Raw genomic sequence first — 16,527 nt, 5'->3', positions numbered from 1 at the left:
TGTGTGTTGGTGGGAGTTGAAATTTAAGTTGCTCTTGGACGTGTGTGTGTGTATTTAGTAGAAGATACATTTAATATAGAATAAGGAAAAAGATAAATGCTTCAGTTAGAGTATGGGATTGACTGAGGATGAGAGGAACACTGCAGGCAGAGCAGAGGGTGAACTACATCCTCAGAGAAGGGTGGGCAGGAAGTAGGTCTGCCTAAATGGATCATTCCTAATACTAGCAGATAATGCTATTTGATATTTGTGTGATTTTCCTTGAGAAAAGAAAATGTTCTTTAATACATATGTTCTTGTTCTTATAGGAAAAGCTGAATCTCAGTTGTATCCACAGTCCTGTCGTAAGTGAACTTATGAGAGGGATTCGTTCACAGATGGATGGATTGATCCCTGGGGTAGAGCCACGAGAAATGGCTGCTATGTGTCTTGGATTGGCACACAGGTGAGACTTATTATTCATTAATGAGAATGATAGAGGAGAGAAAGAGCCAAATATCACTCTGTTACATGTGTTTCCTGGGATAGAACTTAAGACCTCCTGCTTGAGAGTCCAGTCGGGGAATTAATGTTTTATATTCAACAACAAATATAATAGTTTGTACATGTATAATAATATTTCCTACTATGTCCTTTGTCAGTCCTCTTTGGACCTGTATTCTCCCCTCTACCCACCCCAGAGTTTTTTACTTTGGTGTAATACGCCAATTCCAGTTCAGGTTCTACTTGTGTTTTCTTTTCTGATCTTGTTTTTCAACTTCTGCCTTAGAGTGAGATCATCCCATATTCATCCTTCTGTTTCTGACTTATTTCACTTAACATGAATTTTTCAAGGCCCATCCAAGATCGGCTGAAAACGGTGAAGTCACCATTTTTTATAGCTGAGTAGTATTCCATTGTGTATATATACCACAACTTGCTCAGCCACTCATCTGTTGTTGGACACCTGGGTTGCTTCCAGGTTTTGGCTATTACAAATTGTGCTGCTAAAATCATATGTGTACACGATCATTTTGGATGGGTGTGTTGAGTTCCTTAGGATCTATCCCCAGGAGAGGAATTGCAGGGTCATAGGGTAGGTCCATTTCTAGCCTTCTGAGAGTTTTTCAGACTGTTCTCCACAGGGGTTGGACCTATTTATTTTCCCACCAGCAGTGCAGGAGGGCTCCTTTGACCCCAAAACCTCTCCAGCATTTGCTGCTGCTACCTTTTCTGATGTATGACATTCTCACAGGAGTGAAGTAGTATCTCACTGTATCTCTTTATTTGCATTTTTCTGACAAAGACTTCGAGCATTTTTTCATGTGTTTCTTGGCCTTTCGGATCTCGTCTCTGGAGAATATTCTGTCCATGTCCTCCCCATTTTTGGATGGGGTCATTTGTTTTCTTGTTCTTGAGTTTGGCAAACTCATATATTTTGGTGATTAAACTCTTATTTGATGTATGACATCTCCCATTCTGTGAGGGGTCTCTTTGTTTGGGTAGTGGTTTCTTTTGCTGTGCAGAAGCTTTTTAATTTGATAGTAGAAGTAGTCCAATAGGTTTATACTTGCCTTAGTCTTCTTTTTTTATTTATTTTATTTATTTATTCCCTTTTGTTGCCCTTGTTTTATTGTTGTAGTTATTATTGTTGTCATTGTTGGATAGGACAGAGAGAAATGCAGAGAGGAGGGGAAGACAGAGAGCAGGAGAGAAAGACAGACACCTGCACACCTGCTTCAACCGCCTGTGAAGCGACTCCCCTGCAGGTGGGGAGTTGGGGTTCGAACCGGGATCCTTATGCCGGTCCTTGTGCTTTGCGCCACCTGCGCTTAACCCGCTGCACTACCGCCCGACTCCCAGTCTTCTTTGTAATTGGATTTGTTTCATTGAAGATGTCTTTAAAATTTATGTGGAAAAGAGTTCTGCCAATATTTTTCTCTAAGCATCTGATAGTTTCTGGTAAAACATCCAAGTCCTTGATCCACTTGGAATTGGTATAGATCTTCTCCTGAGTTTCCTGGTTAGTTCTCTGTTCCCTGGTGTCAGCACAGGGCCTCCCCCCTGCTACTGCAGCTTCTGAGGGCAGTAGCAATGGAGACTCACAGTTGCATTCATGAGTCTTAGGGGAGTCCTCTTTTTTGTTGTTGTTGGTGAAACAGACGAGGTGGTGTCTCAAGTGGTAAACTGCCGGACTGTTACCAGTCACTTAATCTCTCCCATGGCTCCTCTCTGTCCACGAGCCACACATATTTGCACTCACTGGTGATTTGTTGTGTTCCTGAAGTCGTTCTGGTCCTGTCTTGTTGCAGTCTCAGATGATCTCCTTTGGTGTTACTAGTTGACCCAGGAGAGGAAAGAAACAAAGCTGCTGCTGCTCCATAGGAAGCAATTCTTTTCTTTCTTTTTTTTTTTTAAAAGATTTTATTTATTTATGAGAAAGATAGGAGGAGAGAAAGAAAGAGCGAGACATCACTCTGGCTGCCAGGGATCGAACATGCTTGAGAGTCCAAAGCTTTATCACTGCGCCACCTCCTGGACCACTATAGCAAGCATTTCTAAAGAGAACCAGTAGCTAAATCTACAGTCAGGGAGAACCCTATAGCAAGTTGTTTTATTTATAAAAAGGAAACACTGAGAAAACCATAGGATAAGAGCAGTACAACTCCCATCACCAGAACTCTGTATCCCATCCCCTCCCTTGATAGCTTTCCTATTCTTTAACCCTCTGGGACTAATCAAGGTCATTGTGGGATACAGAAGGTGGAAGGTCTGGCTTCTGTAATTGCTTCCCTGCTGAACATGGGCATTGACAGGTTGATCCATACTCCCAGCCTGCCTCTCACTTTCCCTAGTGGGGCAGGGCTCCAGGACATATTGGTGGGGTTTTCTGTCCAGGGAAGTCTGGTAGGCATCATACTACTACTAGCATCTGGCTGAAAAGAGAGTTAACAAACAAATCGTTGACTGATCATGAACCTAAAGGCTAGAATAGTGCAGATGAAGAGTTGGGGGGGAGCAGGTCCTCGTTTTGTAGATAGCTAATAGGTATATTTTAGTTATATTCCAAAGGGCCTGTGGCTATACTAGTTTTTTTTCCCCCGAGCCTGAAATCTTTTTTTTTTTTTTTAACCAGAGCACTGTTTAGCTCTGTCTTATGGTTGTACGGGAATTGAACCTTGAAATTCAGGGCCTTAGTCATGGTAGTTTGTTTGCATAACCATTATGCTACCTACCCCACCCAGCAAGCATTTCTATAGAGAACCAGTGGTTAAATTTACATCAAGATCTAAACTTGTGGCTAATTGGCTTTATGGGTAACAGTGGTTCTCTCATTCAAGGGTAATCACCTTTTTCCTTTTTTTAAAATATTTTATTTATTCCCTTTTGTTGCCCTTGTTTTATTGTTGTAGTTATTATTGTTATTGATTTTGTCATTGTTGTATAGGACAGAGAGAAATGGAGAGAGGAGGAGAAAACGGGGGGGGGGGGGGGAGAAGAAAGACACTGCAGACCTGCTTCATGGCCTTTGAAGTGACTCCCCTGCAGGTGGAGAGCCAGGATCCTTAGCCAGTCAATTAACGCTTGTGCCACATGCTCTTACCCCGCTAATGCCTGACTCCCCCACCCCCTCCTTTTTAAATCTGATCACTGCTCAGCTTTGATTTATGTTGCTGATGAGGGTTGAACCTGGGACTTTAGAGCCGCAGGCATGAGAGTTTCTTTGCATAACCATTATGTTATCTCCCCCTGCCTGCAATCATTTATTTCTTGAAGGACATATGGCAGAGTCTAGAGACATTTTTGACTGGACATGGTGGGTATGAATACAGGCTAGAATTACTGCTATATAGTCTACATTGCACAGAATATTATAATCCTGTCCTAACAACAAATAAAATTAGGCCTACAATGTCAGCGATAGCAGCATTAAGAAACCCCGAAGTTATTCATTCTTAAAAAGCAGTTTTTGTTTACTGGTTTATGGTGGTACTAGGGGTTTGAGCCTGGGGCTTTAGAGCCTCAGGCATGAAAATCTTTGAATAACCATTATACTCTTTTCCCCTTGGTTTTTGTTTTCACTGGTTGTTATTCATGGCTTTCCTCATTAAGCAAGTCTTGGTAATTTGTTTTCCTCTTTTTCTCCAGCTTATCCCGTTACAGATTGAAATTCAGTGCTGATAAAGTCGACACAATGATTGTTCAGGCAATTTGTAAGTGTAGTACAAATGTGGTCTGTCATGTTTTTTCCTTATTGAAACTTTATGCTTTATAATTCTGTTGAAGCTATAACTTTTGATAGTAAGATGAATTAAGTTGTAAAATGCAGAAAAGGAAAAAACTGGGACTGGGGAGGTAGTGCTCTACCTCCCCATCCCTCTCAATTTCTCTTGGCCCTGTCTAATGAAAAGAAAAAAAGAGGGCAAAATGGCTGCAGGAGCCTTGGGTTAGTAGTGCCAGCATCGAGCCCCAGCAGTTAAAAATAAAGGGAAAAAACTTACTAAAAAGAAAGAATCTTATGGTTGGTGACAATGAAAATCACACTATTAACTTGATTACTTTCGCCTATTAAAGTAGTAAAACCATAGTTGAGTGTTGTTACCTTGTTTTCATTATCCTGGATTGACTGTTTTAGATTGAGTCGGGGAAGGAGAGGCGCCACAGCACTAAAGCTTTCCAACACTGTACTACTAATATTAAATCTTAAACATTCCACTTAAACACTCTAAATAAAGATCCTGGTTCAAGCCCCTGACTCCCCACCTGCATGGAGTCGCTTCACAGGTGGTGAAGCAGGTCTGCAGGTGTCGGTCTTTCTCTCCCCCTGTCTTCCCCATCCCTTTGCATTTCTCTCTGTCCTATTCAACAATGATGACATCAACAATAATAACTACAACAACAATAAAAAACAAGGGCAACAAAGGGGAAAATAAATATTAAAAATCTCAAAAAAAGACAGTGGTAGAGAAATGAGGCCATTTAATAGGGAATTAGAGGTATATGGCTCAGATTTAGGATGTATTAGTGCATGTTTTCAGTTTAAGACGAAAGAAATAAGAAATGGATAATTGTAATAGTGTCAATTCCTCTGTGGGTATGCCCTTAGAGCAATTGGGTTGGTCTTTTATGTATGTTAAGCTTCTGTTTTCATGTTCATTGCAGCTTTATTGGATGATTTAGATAAGGAACTAAACAACTACATCATGCGGTGTAGAGAATGGTACGGCTGGCATTTCCCTGAATTGGGAAAAATTATTTCAGATAATCTGACATACTGCAAGTGTTTACAGAAAGTTGGTGAGTAGTGTTATCCTTTAAAATGTTAAATACTCTACTGTATCCTATTTTTACTTATTTTACCAGAGTCTGTTCAGCTCTGACTGGTTTGTGGGGTTGAACCTTGGACTTTTGGAGCCCCAGGCATGAAAGTATGTTTGCATAACCATTACACTAAACTCCCCTCCCCCCAAAAAAAACTTTCGAGAATTGAAAATAGTGTATTTGCATCCTAAAAGATGAATCAAAATAATTTTCCCCCAGGGCTTTTTATATGGCATGTTTAAAGTTGGACTCTCTGTCTTTCTTTTTAATACTTCATTGCAGGGAGTTGGGCGATAGCGCAGTGACTTAAGCGCACGTGGCACAAAGCGCATGGACCTGGCATAAGGATACCCGGTTCAAGCCCCTGGCTACCCACCTGCAGGGCCATCGCTTCACAAGCAGTGAAGCAGGTCTGCAGGTGTCTATCTTTTTCTCTCCTTCTCTGTCTTCCCCCCCCTCCATTTCTCTCTGTCCTATTCAACAACGATGACATCAGTAATAACTACAACCATAAAACAAGAAGGGCAACAAAAGGGAATAACAAAAATAAAGCAAACAAGGACAACAAAAGGAATTTTTTTTAATTTTTAAAAAAATATTTTATTTTATTTATTCCCTTTTGTTGCCCTTGTTTTATTGTTGTAGTTATTATTGTCGTCGTTGTTGGATAGGACAGAGAGAAATGGAGAGAGGAGGGGAAGACAGAGGAGGAGAGGAAGATAGACACCTGCAGACCTGCTTCACCACTTGTGAAGCGACTCCCCTGCAGGTGGGGAGCCGGGGTTTGAACCGGGATCCTTATGCCGGTCCTTGTGCTTTGCGCCACCTGCGCTTAACCCGCTGCGCTACAGCCCGACTCCCGGAAATAAATATTTTTTAAAAAGGGAGAAAAACAGATGCGGCACTGCTTCTTGTGGAGTTCCATGTGGGCTGAAGCCCTAGGCTTGACATCCTGTGTACTCAACCAGATGTGCTACTACCCAGCCCCTTTCATAACCTGTGCAATAGAGCGGTTGGGGGGGTATATTTGCCTCAAGGACTCACTAGTGATTTCGCCACTCCTTGCCTCTTTAAATTTGAGCAGAGAATGGAGACAGCTCACTGGTTATACAAAAGACTTCATGCTAGAGGCTCTCAGGTTCAATCCCCAGCACCACCATCAGCCAGAGCTGAGTGTAATTTGCTTTCTTTCCCTCTAAAATAGAATTATTTATTTAATTCAGAGGGGTCAAGGACACCTCAGCACCTGAAATCTTTGATACTATGGCTCGGCCACGTGGATCTGCTGGACTAGAACTAAGGTGTCACACATGTGCCCTGTTTAGTGGACTCTGGCTCGCAGGAAATACTTCAAGTTAAATTTGTCTTTAAATGACTTTTTGTTTGGTTAATTTGCCATTATAGTGGTAGCTGTAGGATTAGTTGAGTGCCATAATATATAGTAAATACCAAAAATCATAGTGATCATACTGTCTGTTCAGTAGCACAATTTATTGAAGAGTGATTCTTGGGCCGTGTGGTGGTACACCTGGTGAGAGCACACATTACAGTGTGCACGGACCCAGGTTTGAATCCCTGATCCTCACCCACAGGGGGAAAGCTTCATATGTGGTGAAGCAGGGCTGCAGGTATCTCTGTCTCTCTCCCTCTCTATTACCCCCTTGCCTCAAATTCTGACTATCTCTATCCAGCAAATAATAAAGATTAAAAAAAAAACTTTTTTAAGTGATCCTCAGGAGTCGGGCGGTAGCACAGCGGGTTAAGCACATGTGGCGCAAAGTACAAGGACTGGCATAAAGATCCCTGTTGGAGCCCCCCAGCTCCCCACCTGCAGGGGAGTCTCTTCACATGCAGTGAAGCAGGTCTGCAGGTATCTGTCTTTCCCTTTCTCTGTCTCCCCCTCTTTTAAAGTGATTCCCACTCTTCTGCAAATCTTCCTTAGGCGACAGGAGGAATTATGCCTCAGCCACACTTGCTGAAATACTGCCAGAGGAAGTTGAAGCCGAAGTGAAAGCAGCTGCAGAGATTTCTATGGGGACGGAGGTGTCGGAGGAAGATATTTGCAACATTCTGCATCTGTGCACTCAGGTAGACAGAAACTAACTATAGCAGTTGATACCTGCTCTGTACAGTTGTTTTCTGATGGCAATGATGATTTTTAAACTTATTGTTTACCTGATAAGTAAATATGAGGGTGTTCAGTCACTACCTCATCTGATGCCATCTTTGTTTAGAATATCACACGATAAAATAGATAATGCGATGAGTTAGTTTCACTAAAGGCTCAGTAGTAGAGAGTGTGCTTTGCATGTATGAGACTTGTCCAGCATTCAGTACCAGCCACCACATTTCCCCCCATTTAAGACAGAAAAACAGCTTATTTTTATACCTGTAGTGATTGTTCCCCCCCATCACCTGTATAATCACAGAATAGCATAAATGTCTAGCCAGCCTATAGGCCTTTTTTATATATTTTATATATTTTTATATATAAATATATATTTTCATTCATTTTTTATTTATTTATTGGGGGATTAATGTTTTACTGTCGATAGTAAATAGACTGTAAATACAATAGTTTGTACATGCATAACATTTCTCAGTTTTCCACATAACTATACAACCCCCACTAGGTCCTCATTTATTTATATATTTAAACATTTTATTTATTTATGAGAAAGAGAAGGAGAGAGAAAGAACCAGACATCACTCTGGCACCTGTGCTCCCGGGGTTCGAACTCGGGACCTCACGCTTGAGAGTCCAAAGCTTTACCATGGCACCACCTCCCGGACCACTAGGTCCTCATTTATTATTAGAGACAGAAATTGAGAAGGGGAGGGGAGATAGAAAGGGAAAGAGACCAACACCTGCAGCTCTGCTTCACCACTTGTGAGGTTTTCCCCTGCAGGTGTTTGCACTAAGTCTTCATAGCAGCCCCTTTTATAGAAAATTGAGGATGAAAGAAAGGACATTTGGAAGTAGTAACAGATATAGGTGTGACTTGGAAAGGAAGAACAGATGGGACCATAGGTAAATATATAAAAATATAGACAGATAGTTGTAGCGATAATAGTTAATCCATGTCTACAACTGTGGAGAACTACTATAGCTTCCAGTGGAGGGGATGGGTTAAAGAACTCTGGTGGTAGGAACAGTGTAGACTGAACCTGAGAGTGCTGTTATAATTTGTAAGTCAATATTGAATCACTAATAAAATTAAAATATGGAAATAGGGAGGAAAGGGCAGTTAATTATCCAAAGTTACATTGCTGCGTTGACAATATAGGCCTGGAATTTAAACCACATCACGTTTAGTCCACTTGGTCTTGGCACATAGATGTTTTATTCATTTTGTTTCTTACATTAGGTGATTGAAATCTCAGAATACAGAACCCAGCTCTATGAGTATCTGCAAAATCGGATGATGGCCATTGCACCCAATGTCACAGTGATGGTTGGGGAGTTAGTTGGAGCACGGCTTATTGCTCATGCAGGTGATAATTTTAATTGAACTTTTAAATGCGGCTATTTCCAATTGAGTTGCTTTTAGCTAGGACTTCTAAATATTTGAATTACTGTTGACAAGTTTTAGGTGATGAATAGAACCAGATGGTTTGTTCATGGTATTTGGAACCAAGTGTTAGATGATGATTTTTATCTGTATGCCTGATGTCCTTTTGGATTATGAAGGCATCTTTAGTCACTACCTCTTCTGAGACACTTGAGATCCAGTTTTAGATGTTTATGATGGCTGATTGGAATAATCAGGAGGATGTAATTGTTGACTGTTATAACTGGTGACTTCTAAAATTTGATGTGCACATGTGTGGCGGTTTTGTGAAGGGTGTGTGGTACAGAAGGGCTTGATTTTCTCAATGACATGGAACTTTTCAATATTTGCAAGTACCTTCAGTAATAAATATTATATATTTCTTCTCTTTCAAACTAAGGTTCTCTTTTGAATTTGGCCAAACATGCAGCTTCTACAGTTCAAATCCTTGGAGCAGAAAAGGCACTCTTCAGAGCTCTCAAGTCTAGGCGAGATACCCCTAAATATGGTCTCATTTATCATGCTTCACTTGTAGGTCAGACAAGTCCAAAACATAAAGGAAAGGTGAGTTATAATTCCCTAAAATGAAGGTCTATTCATTTATTTTGTCTTTGGTCTTCACTGTACCTGGCTAAAAGTTTTGAGGTAGATAAAATGAATCTTCACAGTGTCATGGTCCACCCAGACTCATTCCTAGTTGAGCTGTCTTATCTTTATTTATTTATTTATTTGAAAGAGACAACCAGAAATTGAGGGGGGGAAGGGTGATAGAAAAGGAGAGACATAGAGACACCTCCAACACTGCACCACTCCTAAAGCTTTTCCCCTACAAGTGAGGACCAGGGTTTCAAACCTGGGTTCTTGCACATTGTAACATGTATTCAGCCAGGTGACTCACTGCCCAGCCCCTGGCATTCTAATCTCTCTTCCTTTCATCAAATCATTTATTTTGTGAAAGAAACATGCACGCTTTTGTGCCAGGGATAAGCCTAAAAAGGCAAGGAGAGTATAATTTGTTATTTATTTCTTTATTGATAGACATTTGTGGCACTGCTTCACCACCACCTGTGGGTCTTCCCCTCTGTAGGTGGGGACTTGAATGAACCCAGGTCTTTGTGCGTTGTAATATGCATTCAACCAGGTGCATCACTGCCAGGCCATCACATGTCAGGAAATCAGTTCACAAATTATAGACAATAGAATATTGCTGATAAACACTTGCCCAAGATGTTAATGTATCAGCCTGTAACCCTATGAGGAACTGATTTTTCTCTTCTAGATGGGCAAGTTGATTATTTGTCTAAATTGATGATTAGAAAGATCACTTTTGAGGGTCGGGCAGTGGCGCTTTCTCCCGGCTCCCCATCTTCAGGGGAGTCGCTTTACAGGTGGTGAAGCAGATCTACAGGTGTCTGTCTTTCTCTCCCCCTTTCTGTCTTCCCCTCCTCTCTCCATTTTTCTCTGTCCTATCCAACAACGAACAACATCAACAGTGGTAATAATAATAATAACCACAGCGAGGCTACAGCAACAAGGGCAACAAAGGGGGGAAAAATGGCCTCCAGGAGTGGTGGATTCATAGTGCAGGCACTGAGCCCAGCAATAACCCTGGAGGGAAAAAAAAGAAAGATCGCTTTTGTGGGGGAGGAGGGTAAAGACATGATTTAACAAACTGAAATTATCGGGAGATACAGACCCGCATATAGGAGCCACAAGGCTTCATTCAGCACAGCTTCTCTTGGTCACAGCTGACTTTTCCAGATGGAAACAGTGATACCACAGCATCGAAGCTTTCTCCAGTAGAGTTGTAGCTTGAATTTAAAGAATTTTTGTCCAGCGCACAATTCTGTAATTTCTTAATGAATAAAATATTGAGAGAATTTTTAGTATGTCTTAACTTGAGTATAATTTAGAGACCTCTAACTTTTGATACTTCATGTTCACTTAGATTTCTCGCATGCTGGCTGCTAAAACTGTTCTGGCTATCCGGTATGATGCTTTTGGTGAAGATTCCAGCTCTGCAATGGGAGTTGAGAACAGAGCCAAACTTGAGGCCAGGTTGAGGGCGTTAGAAGATAGAGGGGTAAGAACTACATTCTGCCTGATACAGGAGTGTTGTGTGTCAGGCCTAACTGTATGTCTGCCGTTTTAGTAAATATACTGAGAGAGAAAACAAGAGATTGTGTCCTAGAAGATTCTTTTGTCTTTTTCAGATAAGGAAAATTAGTGGAACAGGAAAGGCACTGGCAAAAGCAGAAAAATATGAGCATAAAAGGCAAGTACCTTTGTGGGAGAATTAACCATTTTCCCCAACTGAAACATTAATGGTGTTGTTAATTCCTTTCTGGACAGTTGACTTAACAGTAGGTATTAGATATTCAGAGAACTTTTCACTAGTCTGTTAGTAGAACACAGGAGTTGTATGCCTGAAGTCAGAATCTCTGGAGCTCATGCATTGATGGAAAATAAGAACCTTGGGTAGCATGTGTCAGCACAGCAGGTTAAGTACATAGTTGACCCCCCTGACTCCCCACCTGCAGGGGGGTTTGCTTCACAGGCGGTGTCTTATCTTTCTCTCCCCTTCTGTCTCCCTTTCGATTTCTCGCTGTCCTATCCAACAACAAAATCCAAACAGATGGCCTCCAGGAACGGTGGATTCATGGTGCAGGCCCCAAGCCCCAGCAATAACCCTGAAAGAAACAAATTAAAAAATAAGAACATTACTATTTCTGGTTAACAACGCATTGCTACTTTTTAAAAAATTAGTTTGTATGAATCAAGAGAGATGGGTTCCACATGGTAGAAAACAACCAGAGCATCATGCCATTACATGCAGTGGTGGGGATCAAATCAGTTGATGATTATTGTTGTTCTAGCAAAGTTAGACAGGGGCAGAGGGTAGATAGTGTTATGGTTATTCAGACAGACTGTCGTGCCTGAGGCTCCAAAGTCCCAGATTCAGTCCCCTGCACTACCATAGGCCAGAGCTGAACAGTGCTCTGGTATGAAAAAGGTAGGGGAGATCGAGGGGAGAAAGAAAAGTTAGGCAGCATTAGCATTGAGTATACAGTCTGGATGGCATGGTGTGCACCAGGTGTGGAGGCTGCTTCGGGCATTATGTGGGGGAGCTCTCCTGTAGTGTCCCTTACCATGTATGTACCTGGGAGAAAAGTTTAAAAATAAAAAGGAAAAAGCCTGGCCTGGGAGCAGCAAAAAGGCATATGCACCACCAAAAGAGAAAAACCATGGAGCATTCTGTTAGGTGTTTTTTGTTTGTTTGTTTGTTTCTAGCTAGAGACAGAAATTGAGAGAGATGGGGGAGATAGGCACCTGTTGCATTGCGTCACCACTCGTAAAGCTTTCCCCATAAAAGTGGGGGGCACAGCTACTCACACACCCTCAACTGACTACCATGTGCGCCACCAACCAGCCCCACTTTTAAGTCTTTTTTAATATTTATTTATTATTTTCCCTTTTGTTGCCCTTGTTTTTTGTTGTTGTAGTTACTATTGTTGTTATTGAAGTCGTCGTTGTTAGGATAGAGAGAAATGGGGAGAGGAGGCATAGAGAAAGATACCTGCAGATCTGCTTTACCACCTCTGAAGTGACTGCCCTGCAGGTGGGAAGCTGAGGGCTTGAACCGGGATCCTTATACCAGTCCTTACGCTTCATGCCACATGTGCTTAACCTGCTCCCTTATTTATTATTTTTAACCAGAGCTTATGGTGGTGTGGAGGACTGAACCTGGGACATTTTTATTATTTATGGAATAGAAATTGAAAAATATAGAGAGGGAGGAGCTGGGTGCTTGCATACCTGGTTGAGCGCACATATTAGAATGCACGAGGACCCAGGTTTGAGTCCCTGGTCCTCACCTGCAGGGGGAAAGCTTTGTGGATGGTGAAGCAGTGTTGCAAGTGTCTTGTCTGTCTCTCTCCCTCTTTACCACCCCCTTAACCTCTTGATTTCTGGCTGTCTCCAGTAAATAAAGATAATAAGAAAGAAAGAAAGAAACCTAGATAGAGAGAAAGAATAATAGCTGTAGCCCTCTTTCACCGCCTAGGAAGCTTGTCCCCTGCAAGTAGAGAATAGGGTTACTTGTGCACTTAATCACCTGGACCCGCTTTATAAGAGTTTTTTTTGCAATTTATCAATTACAGATATTTACAGATTTTCTACAAATTGTGGCTTTTTCAGTGAGGTAAAGACTTATGACCCTTCTGGTGATTCTATCAATTACAGATATTTACAGATTTTCTACAAATTCTGGCTTTTTCAGTGAGGTAAAGACTTATGACCCTTCTGGTGATTCTACACTGCCAACCTGTTCTAAGAAACGCAAGATAGAAGAAGTGGATGATCAGGATGAGATTGTTGGAAAAAAACCGAAAAAAGCCAAGGTTAAAGTTAAAGGTTAGTTTTCAATTCGTTGTGTTTATTTGTGTACTTATGACCTGAAAGCCATCATTTGCTCTGGAATTACTATATATTTTTTTTATTTGTTTTATTATTGTATAGAGACAGAAATTGGAGGTGGGTAAGACACCTGCAGCCCTGCTCTACTGCTCCTGAATTTCCCCCGCCCCCCGCATGTGGTGACCAAGGACTTGAACCTGCAACCATGTGCACTGCAGTGTGTGTGCTTGACCTGGTGCGCCACCAACTGGCCCCTAGCATTTTTGTTAAAGTTAATGAGATTTTTCCTCTTTGTTTCTATTAGGTGGAATAGAATGAAGTTATGACATAGTATCATGGTTCTCTGCCACCACAGTTATAATATTTAATTGATACTTGTTGAGTTAACTGTCTTTTAAGACTAAAGCAATTGCTCCTGTTTATTAGCTATATATGTTGCATCCCTTCCAGTTAAACATTTATGAAATTAATTTTAAAAGAAATTTAAAAGAAAATTTTAAAAGAAATGCCAGGGGCCACCCAATAGAATGGCAGGTTAACATAGGGCTCAATGTGCAAAGACCACTGTAAGAATCTCAGGTGGTTTTTTTTTCTTTTTTTCTTTTAACTACTCATTTCTGCATGATGCTTTATGATCAAGAGCAACTTTGGTGGTTGGGCTCTGTCATGTGTAAAGATAGTGCTGTTGGACTAGTGGAGGGGATGCTTGCCTCATAAGACCTGTGAGATAAACAGGTTCAAAAGATGGAAGCATTGGAAGTCTGGTGGTTTCTTTACACTTGTCTAGTTGAAGAAGAAGAGGAAGATGAAGTTTTGGTGGTTGAAGAGCACGAGACATCTGCGAAGAAGAAGAAGAAGAAAGACAAAAAGAAACACGTTAAGGAAGAACTAGCTTCTGAAGAGGAGCCGTGCACCAGCACAACAATTGCTGTATGTTTGCTTTTTAAATGAATTTCTACTCTATATTAGAAATACTGAGCAATTAGATCTGTCCACTGGTGGGAGGGTAAATAGGAACTGCTGTGTGTATTATAAGAAGGTAATTTCACAAACCTAAAATATCACTACAATCTGGACTTCTTATTATTTTTATTATCTTTATTTATCTGATAGAGACAGCCAGAAATTGAGAAGGAAGGGGGGGATGATAGGGAGAGAGAACCGCTTTGTGATGTTTTCCACATGCAGGTGTGGACCAGGGGCTCAAACCCAGGTCCTTGCTCACTGTAATGTGTGTGCTTAATCAGGTGCGCCACTGCCTGGCCTCAGTATTTTCACTTTGTAATTATTTATTTGGGGGAGTCGGGGTGTAGCGCAGCAGGTTAAGCGCAGGTGGCGCAAAACACAAGGACCGGCATAAGGATCCCGGTTCGAACCCCGGCTCCCCACCTGCGGGGGAGTCGCTCCTCCTCTCTGTCTTCCCCTCCTCTCTCCATTTCTCTCTGTCCTATCCAACAATAAAACAAGGGCAACAAAAGGGAATAAATAAATAAAATAAATATTTTAAAAAATTTAGAAAAAATTATTTATTTGGATAGGGACAGTAAGAAGTCAAGGGAAGGGAGCTGGGCGGTAGTGCAGTGGAATAAGTACACATGGTGCAAAGTGCAAGGACCTGCAGGGGGTCCCTTCAAGGGGTGTGAAGCAGGCCTGCAGGTGTCCGTCTTTCTCTCCCCCTCTGTCTTCCCCTCCTCTCTAACTACAATAAAACAACAAGGGCAACAAAAGTAAATTAAAATGACTACAAGGGCAACAAAAGGAAATAAATAAATAAAATCAAGAGGGAAGGCAGATATAAAGATGGAGAGAGATGGGGCCAGAAGGTAGTGATGCACACAAACTACCATCAGGATCAGAGTTCAAACCCCCAGCTCCCCACCTGTGAGGGGGGTCACTTCACAAGTGGTAAATCGGATCTGCCGGTGTCTGTCTTCCTCTCCTCTCTTGATTTCTCTGTCCTGTCCAACAATAACAGCAATCACAATGACAATAGGGACAAAAAAAAGGGTGGGGGAATGGCCTCCAGGAGCAGTGGATTCATGATGCAGGCAACAAGCTCCAGCGATAACCATGGACACACACATATATACATACCCCCCCAAAAAAAAAAAAAGATGGAGACAGAGCCTACTGTCCTGTTTCACCACTCAGTTTTTTTTTGTTTGTTTTTAATTTTATTTACTAATGAGAAAGGAAGAGGTAAAAAGAACTAGAGATCACTCTAGCACATGTGTTGCCAGGGATTGAACTCAGGACCTCATGTTTGAGAATCCAGTGCTTTTACTACACTTGTAGGACCACTACTTGTTTATTTTTTACCAGAGCTCTGCTCAGCTCTGACTTATGGTGATGTGGGTGGGGTATTGAACCTGAAACCCCAAACCCTCAAGCGTGAATCCTTTTGCATAACCATTATGCTACCCCCCCCACTCTCTTTCCTATGTAAAAATGGTTCGTGAGTTTTCCAACCAAAAATTGTAGATTTTTGTCTTTTCCACAGATCTGTTGTCAGAGGAAATGGGTTGTTTACTTTCTTTGGTAGAGTTATTATTCCCCACATTCACAGCTCTTTAAAAAAATTTTTTTTTAATTTTTATTTTCAGAGTCCAGAGAAAAAGAAGAAAAAGAAAAAAAAGAGAGAGACTGAGGACTAGTAGAAGGGAATCATGTCAGATCACCTGGATGCATCGTGTTGAAAGCATATTCATTAGAATATTCCAGGGGTATGGTGTAAATACAGGAAAGGTTGGACAATACCAAATGATGAAACATCTCTCTTCAAACCTACTTGTGTCTTGACATTAACTGTTAACTTTATTATGTCACTTCTTAGTCTTTGTTATACAAATAAAATATTTTCTTTGTATTTTAAGGCAGTTTGTGATCTCTTTATAGTAGGTGGAAAACTTCTAGTGTTTGAATGTCATTGTTTTGATAATTGTAGATGAAAAGTGAGTGTTGTGAATGATTAATTTGAAACTTAGCCTTTCAGAAATGTAGTTTTATTATATGAACCAATTTAAGCATCTTACTCTTATATTTCTCTAGTCTTAAAAATCATTATCCATTTTTCTCCAGTCTTTCTATCTGTGTTTATTTAAATAAAGTCAATATGTGTTCAATTTTTAAATTAAGTAAACAAAATTAGCTGCCTCTTCAAAAGAAGTTTCTAGAGTTAATTGATTATGTTTCTGAATGTTGCAACAAAATAGAACTCTTAGGGATCGTAGGCTCATACATTTTCTTTTTTTTTTTTTGT

The 16,527-nt window shown here is 41.0% G+C and overlaps 1 protein-coding gene and 2 non-coding genes across 4 annotated transcripts in view; all 3 read left to right on the top strand.

The window, feature by feature from the left end:
- NOP58 (NOP58 ribonucleoprotein) overlaps positions 1 to 16,140 on the top strand; it is a 28,573-nt gene extending 12,433 nt beyond the window's left edge. For both annotated transcript variants that reach the window (XM_007520495.3, XM_060194119.1), the window contains exons 5-15: positions 309 to 445; positions 4,129 to 4,193; positions 5,143 to 5,277; positions 7,244 to 7,389; positions 8,670 to 8,796; positions 9,253 to 9,416; positions 10,801 to 10,935; positions 11,066 to 11,127; positions 13,132 to 13,265; positions 14,056 to 14,198; positions 15,872 to 16,140. In XM_007520495.3, coding sequence (XP_007520557.1) covers positions 309 to 445; positions 4,129 to 4,193; positions 5,143 to 5,277; positions 7,244 to 7,389; positions 8,670 to 8,796; positions 9,253 to 9,416; positions 10,801 to 10,935; positions 11,066 to 11,127; positions 13,132 to 13,265; positions 14,056 to 14,198; positions 15,872 to 15,922 — 1,299 coding nt within the window. In that variant the 3' untranslated portion in view covers positions 15,923 to 16,140. The remainder of the gene's footprint in view (positions 1 to 308; positions 446 to 4,128; positions 4,194 to 5,142; positions 5,278 to 7,243; positions 7,390 to 8,669; positions 8,797 to 9,252; positions 9,417 to 10,800; positions 10,936 to 11,065; positions 11,128 to 13,131; positions 13,266 to 14,055; positions 14,199 to 15,871) is intronic.
- On the top strand, positions 7,442 to 7,527 carry LOC132539712 (small nucleolar RNA SNORD11B). Its single transcript, XR_009551038.1, has one exon. It is a non-coding gene; the product is annotated as a small nucleolar RNA SNORD11B (small nucleolar RNA).
- Positions 8,940 to 9,023, top strand: LOC132539711 (small nucleolar RNA SNORD11). Its single transcript, XR_009551037.1, has one exon. It is a non-coding gene; the product is annotated as a small nucleolar RNA SNORD11 (small nucleolar RNA).
- Positions 16,141 to 16,527: the final 387 nt, after the last annotated feature.

The sequence above is a fragment of the Erinaceus europaeus genome, chromosome 7 (genome assembly GCF_950295315.1).
Source record: "Erinaceus europaeus chromosome 7, mEriEur2.1, whole genome shotgun sequence".
In the NCBI taxonomy this organism is placed as follows: domain Eukaryota; kingdom Metazoa; phylum Chordata; class Mammalia; order Eulipotyphla; family Erinaceidae; genus Erinaceus; species Erinaceus europaeus.
This window is presented reverse-complemented; position numbering and strand designations above follow the sequence as displayed.